General features: G+C 43.3%; 1 protein-coding gene across 1 annotated transcript in view; it reads left to right on the top strand.

Annotated features, from left to right (window-relative positions):
* Positions 1–6,233, top strand: part of ATG14 (autophagy related 14) — a gene marked incomplete at its 5' end in the record, with an annotated part of 11,436 nt that extends 5,203 nt beyond the window's left edge. The window contains 6 exons of the mRNA XM_010295000.1: positions 214–451; positions 893–1,122; positions 1,579–1,696; positions 2,814–2,904; positions 3,015–3,100; positions 5,927–6,233. Of these exons, the coding sequence (XP_010293302.1) occupies positions 214–451; positions 893–1,122; positions 1,579–1,696; positions 2,814–2,904; positions 3,015–3,100; positions 5,927–6,233 (1,070 nt within the window). The remainder of the gene's footprint in view (positions 1–213; positions 452–892; positions 1,123–1,578; positions 1,697–2,813; positions 2,905–3,014; positions 3,101–5,926) is intronic.
* Between the last annotated feature and the right edge of the window lie 825 nt (positions 6,234–7,058).

Raw genomic sequence — 7,058 nt, 5'->3', positions numbered from 1 at the left:
AAAGATTAATTTCAGTCTCTTTGGAGATCTTCAGAAAAGATTGAAAAGTTGTACCACTTAGCAGCTGGAAAATGTTAATAGTGAAGCAGGTTTTTCTGTTTTAAGCTGCTATAGATCTTGTTTTCTATAAATATTAGTAATGCTTTTCTCAAGCTTACTACAAGTACCTCACAGCTCCTTTTCCAAGGCTAACATCTGCTGCTGCTTTCACAGATGCGGAGGGGCTCCTGAGAATTAAAGAGGAAAACCAGAAGCATTATCGCAGGGCGCAGCGGCATCAGGAGAAGAAAGAGAAGATCCAGAGGCATAACCGCAAGCTGGGAGACTTGGTAGAGAAAAAAACCTATGACTTGAAAACCCAGTATGAGCATCTGGCAAATCTTCGTCGGACGCATATCCTGGAGCTAACATCAGTCATATTTCCCATTGAAGAAGTAAAGACAAGCATGAGGTACAGAAGGCTTATCCTTTTGGACTCATTTTGCTTAGCTTTAGACACTCACAAGTGAGTCACGTAAGTCTAAGCTAGATGCTCTGGCTGCGTTGGCATCTGTGAGGAGAAGGACATGTTTCCCAAAGGCAAAGCATCTAACCCATCAGAATAGAATAGAATAGAAGAATACGGAGAATAATCCAGAATAGAAGAACCTAGAGGTGCTAACATTTCCCTGCTGAGAGATCTGAGCTATGTGTCAATGTTAAACTTTCTTAAAATAGATAATTAAAGCTCCCAGAAAGAAGGAAAGTAGTTTTGGGAATAAGGAGTTTTGCAGGAGTGTTTCTACAAGCATTTTGTTCTCTGTGAAATCTGACTAAGTGCCTGCCAAGTACATTGCTGATTATATTTTTAAAACTTCTTTAAAAACACTCTGTTCCTCTTTGGGTGCCACAGAGATCCTGCAGATGTGTCTGCTGAGAGCGACAATGCTATGACCTCTAGCACTGTGAGCAAGCTCGCGGAAGCCAGGAGAACCACGTATCTCTCTGGGAGATGGGTGTGTGATGATCATAATGGGGACACCAGCATCAGTATCACAGGGCCTTGGATAACCCTTCCTAATAATGGAGACTATTCAGCGTATTACAACTGGGTGGAAGAGAAGAAGACTACGCAAGGACCAGGTAAAGAGCAAGGTCTGATTAAGCATCTGGGATACTCTGGAAGCCATAGAACTTGCAGCCTTGAATGCCAACAGAAGGTGACGAGGAGCAGTACGCCGGTCCGTTTGTTCTGACCCAGACAGACCTGAGCCAGAAATAAATACCAGTATAGGGATTAGTCCACTGAAATCCTCTTTTGCAGGAAATGCTCACTGGGACACAGCACAACGTAATAGAGAGATAAAGTTAATTATTCACAGTTTTGACATGGTTCACATGCCGTCATTTTAACCGGAATTCCAAGAATTACTATTTTCTACCAACTTCTGACAGATTTCACTGTAAATGATTGCTGGATTCAGGCTGTTCCCAATACTTACAAATGACATTTTCCACAGTAGACTTCAGTAACACATTAACACACCCACTGAAGCTTCATTTAAAATGAGACTTTCACGGTGTTTTTATTTCTTTCAGATATGGAACATAATAACCCTGCTTATACCATCAGTGCTGCATTGTGCTATGCAACTCAGCTTGTTAACACTTTGTCTCTAATACTTGATGTAAATCTTCCCAAGAAGCTCTGCAACAGGCAAGTACATGCAAGCCTCTGAGGAGGTGAATCAGTGACCAGTTTTGACTGATCTTAATTAAGTTTGTTTTTGTGAACGAAGTCATCACTTGGAACAGCTTTGATGGTAACGGTTGATGGCTGATGGATTTTTGTGCCGTTTAATTTTGGATGGAGGGCTAGTAGGATTTTAGACCACAGTTAATAGTCCCTGCCTCCTTTTTTACCTCCCAAGAGTGTAGACCAAGCATCATAGTTGAAAATAACAGCTTTCTAATTGGTGTTTTCAGCATCCCCAAATTAGAAATGAAATATGATACTCCATGAACAGCACTTTTCATTTTACGGGACCCTACTGTGCTTTACAAAATCCCAGCCCAATTCAGCAACTCTTAGTCATCTTGAATAGCTCTACTACATTAAGTGCTGTAGAATGAGGCCTTATAATATGGCATGACAGCAATGTAATTCTTTTTAGGATAAAACACCAATGGGGAACGTACCTGCCTGCCAGACATGTGGGAAGGTATTGCATAAACCCTATTTGTGATGAAAAATACTGTTAGTTTTTAATGTCTATGAGGAGCAGATGGGATCTGCAGCGAAGAAGTACTGAGGAAGTTGTAGACCTGGTCAGTCTTCCGGAGGTCTCAAATATGCTGCTGAGATTTTTTTAAGTGTTTAATATAGTGGTTGCCAAAGTGAGAGCACAAAAGTTCTGTAGGGTCTCTGTAGGTTTTTTTATGCTATTATTTGGGTGCCCAGTCTTCATGGAAGGAAAAGGTTGGGAACAGAAAATGATGCAAGATTTAAAAGAAAAGCCGAAATACCTTGGCTGCAGTAGGTCTTTGAGTTTCATAAAATTTACATCACCTGTCCTGTTGAAACCAGTGAGACTGGAGCAAGCAGTGCTTGTTGATGAAATGCTAACAGTCTTGGTAAGGTGAAGAATTCATGTCCTGGGCACCCTAAAACTGGTTGTACACTTTAAACAAGTGCTCACTACTCGGGTGTTTACTCTGGGATTTGTTAGGAAGCCAGGGCACAGAATGCTGATGTGTCCAGTAGATGTATTTTCACAGCATTTTGCTTTCTGTGTGTGTATATATATATGTGTGTATGTGTGGTGTTTCAACAGTGAGTTCTGTGGAGAGAATCTCAGCAGACACAGGTTCACACGGGCAGTGAAGAAGCTGAATGCTAATATCCTTCACCTTTGCTTCTCTCAGGTAGGGAGAATGCACATTTGTATTCTTTAAATAGCTTTTAAAATATCTACTGTGCCTGGAGGTTTCCTTCTGTAATTGATCGTGTCTTTTTCTTACCTTCCCCATGGTAGCATGTAAATTTAGATCTGTTGCACCCACTGCATACGCTCAGGAACCTTATGTACCTGGTCAGCCCAGACACTGAGAACTTGGGCAGGTAAGAAAAGCAGTATCTCAACTCACCTGTGACTGAATCCCTTTTGAAGTTATGCATTTGCCTTGTAACTTATAAGGGACGTTTTTCTCTTCTGCTGTACCTATAGATCAGTCCTCAGCACATCAGAAATCGGGGTAGTTACAAGGAGGAGATAGGAGAGGACAGAAAAAGGGGGGTCCCGAGTAGGAAACGAGATTTCAGAGCTGTGTGTATGGCAGGCTCAGCTGGAGGCTTTGTGGCTGATTATAGACTTATTTCCCCAATGCCCAGAAGCAGGAACGCCTTCCCTCCAGGGGACAGCAGCACTTATGCCAGGCAGCCTCCCTGTGCTCCAAACATGACCTTGCCCACACCTTCCCAACATGTAAATACCTAAGAGCATCCAGCAACATAAACCCTAAAACAAATACGAGGTAAGCTTTCCCAAAATACGTCCAGCCAATGAACACCCTAGACCAAAGTCGACACTCCAAGTAATCTTAATTTCAACATAAATTAAGGTTAAGGCAACTTTTCTGTTAATTTAGTACATGGTGAAAAGAACATCAGTTCCTGTGGGCTGCACGCACCAGGCTTAATAATCTTCCTTTTTTTTTTTTTTTTTTTTAACTTCTATTTAAGAAAGCCAACAACATTGATTTCCTGTTGGGATAATCCAGTCACAAGTCACTTGACTGAGACAGTCTGCAAATATTTGTTTAATCTGAGTACTGCTTTATTCCCCCTTACACACAGTAATGTTCTGAAATCGACTTTTCTGCTTTGTTCTCATGTGCAAATCTAGTTTTATTTAAAAACCTGCAGTGCCACTAAGGGGAACTGAATGCATGCTTCTGACCACTTACTTTATGTTCTTTGGGTTATATCCCTACTGATTCAGCCCAAAGATATGAAGAGCCAAATCTTAATGTTAACATAGCTCAGTTTGGAAAAAATTATGTGCTTGCTGCTGCTTGTCCGAAAACAAGGAGAGTGCAGGAAATACCCAGAGTGTGAAGAACTGTGTCCTGGAAAGCAGCTGCTGTAAAAGATCCAAGTGCCGCAGTGGACAAAAAGCTAAGCCCCACTGATCCCTGTGGTATGAAGTAAAAGGGAATGAGCAGAGAGATGGGTCTCACTTCTCATAGAATCATTAAGGTTGGAAAAGACCTTTAATATCATCAAGTCCAACCATCAGATGTCTCTATGCAAATGTTACAGAGCTCCACACACATCAGTCGAGTCCATGTAGTAAAAGAAGAGTTTACAGGAAGGAGTCAGAGAAAATACCTACCAGTGAGGGCAATAGTTTAGCCTGTGTAAAACTGTCTTAGCTTGCTAGAGATGAGATTGAGAGATGACTTGATTTCCATGACTTCATTGGAATGGCTTTGTAGACACCGTTGGAGGCAAAGAGTCTGAGCTAAGCTGAAATGAGGTGCATGCGCTTAGCACAGAGTTTAATTACCCGCGAGAATGAAGGTGGGGATTCTGTGTTTCCTTCTGTCGTCCGGTCAAGGCTGGATGAGTTTCTGGAATGGATGGATGCTTTCATCAGGCAGAAGTTACTGTACTCAGGACAGGGGCAATGGGTGGAACGTAATGGCCTTTGTTGTAGAGGAGGTCACTCGAGATGATCTAATGGTCCCTTCTGGCCTTAAATCTGATGACTCTCTCCTTATGTTGCTTTGTTAAGCAAAATGCTTTGCCAGAAGGCAGCGCTCCCGTTCCTTTCTGGATTATAAAAGAGGAGTGTTTACCTTTGATTTCTCAGCTGTCTGCAAAGTTTGCAGCAATCTGCTCTCTTTATTTTCCTTTGGATGTCTAGGCCTATAGCTGCCTGATAGTCTCCTTTATAAGCTACTGTTTTCAGACTCATACAATTTTACCAAGCTTTAATTGTCTGGATTAAAATTTTCCATGCTAAATCACTACTTTAGGCTCCTTCTCCCACTAAGGCTGGAGAAAGACTTTTACCTGTGTTAAATTCTTGCTCCTGTTTCACTGAGAAGCTTTGTGCTTTGCAATGAACTTGTAAATGGCTCAGTAAAGACGTTTCTGATTTTGGCTGCCTGCACAAGGCAGTGGGACGGGGCGGGATGCAATTGCTGCTCCCACCAGGCAGTGGCAGCAGGGAACTCGGAGTCACAGCCCAGGTGGCTTTGGGCCGGGACCTCTGGAGATCCAACCCACCGCCCCACTCAAAGCAGAGCCAACTTAGAGCAAGTTACTCAAGACTGGCCGGTGGGGTCATGAATGTCTCCAGTGATGGAGACTCCACAGCCTCTCTGAGAACCTGTTCCAGTGTTTGACCAGCCTCATAGTGTGAAAGACCTTGAGCTGTTGCTCAGGGTCAAGTGCTATGAGAAGTCTCCCCTAGTGAGTTGTGCCAACCCGGTTCTCTTAAGTTGTAAACTACGCCCTTCCCCTCGCTGACAGAGCTGCAGCCGTCTTGGCCTGTTAAAAATAAAAGCTGTTCCACATCAAGCTGAGATTTCCACCAGTGGAGCTGTGAGTTATTATCAACAGCATTTTCGTGTGTGTGTGTGTTTTACTATCCACTGGCAGAGCAGAACAGCTCTTCCGCCGTTCCTGCTCCATGGATTGGAACCCAGCTATCACTTCCTTGGCCAATTGTTTTCATTTCACCATTGTCATAATACAGTTATCTCTGTAGCCAGCGAGTTTCTCTTTGCCAGCTGATAAACACAGAGGTATTTTAATTTCTCTGCTGTACACAGGACAGAGCAGGGTGTGTTGGCATGCCTAGGACTTGGGCCAGTGAAGTGAGAGTCCTTCTCCTGCGTGGTAGCAAACGGGCTGATGGCATTGTGTCCATGTTCGCAGGTCTGGGCCTTTCGAAATCAGCGCTGATCTCGAAGACTCCATGGAGTTTGTGGATCCCAGTGCCACCGGTGAAACAGATGAGAGCGGAGATGAGCACATCAGTGATGAAGAGACAGACCTAGGGACAGATTGGGAGAATCTGCCAAGCCCCAGGTTCTGCGATATCCCCTCTCAGCAGGTGGAGATGCTGCAGAGCCAGAGCACGCAGGTATCTCAGCCCATTGCCAGCAGCAGCGCTGGTGGAATGATCTCGTCCGCTGCTGCCTCGGTGACCTCGTGGCTGAAGGCGTACACTGGACATCGCTAACGAGCATGGGAAAAGGATCATAGGATTTGTGGAAGGAATCCCTCCCCGACAATGCTGTAGTAAACCTTACATATTCAGTTAAGTAGTGCCTGGAACAAAGAAAAGGTCAGACTTTCATTTTGTAAACCAGAAAAACCTTTTTATTTACCCAAGATGACTGTGATGGTACCATTTTGTAAATTAGCTAGCTACGTACTTCTGACGGATTCTGTGACGGCACTTTGTGTCTTTGTTCTGTCTGCGTTGTTGAGTATCAAAGAAAGATGACCCGGCAGCCTCCAGCTCTACTTTCTGAAAAAGAAACAGATTTTGGAGTATTTGGATTGGGACGAGTACAGAGAGAAGGCTGCTCAGTGTGCAGCCTGGACAGTGGTGCGAATGCAGTTCACATTTTCTTAACTCCTTACAGGGTTTTCGTTAGTGTGTGTGTTTTAAATCTGTCTTGTGTAATGCAAAAATGCGTATTTCTAAATTTTTTTCATTCAGGACATGAAAATTATGCATTTTTAACATGTTTTCTAATCTCTGTTGCCATATTTTTTAATACAAAGAGTCAGCATGGACAGGAGTTCACACAGCGAGCTGCTCCTCGTTTAGATTTGGTTGTGAATCTTTACCCAGTTTTGCTGTAGAAAACTGGCTTGTTTCATGCCGTTTCCACCAGTAGGTAGTTTAGAAGTTTCATGTTGTGCTGTCCAAAGCACACAGGCTCTTTACTCTTGATATCATACACCAAAGAAACACTGGACGATCTCTTAGCTAGACCCACATTTGACGCCAATACAGGATTGCGTTGTTGCAATAATATTCATCAGTTACAACACC

This window comes from Phaethon lepturus, unplaced genomic scaffold (genome assembly GCF_000687285.1).
Source record: "Phaethon lepturus isolate BGI_N335 unplaced genomic scaffold, ASM68728v1 scaffold41149, whole genome shotgun sequence".
NCBI classification, from domain to species: Eukaryota; Metazoa; Chordata; class Aves; order Phaethontiformes; family Phaethontidae; genus Phaethon; species Phaethon lepturus.
The sequence above is the reverse complement of the archived record's forward strand: the minus strand, read 5'-3'. Positions and strand labels throughout refer to the sequence as shown.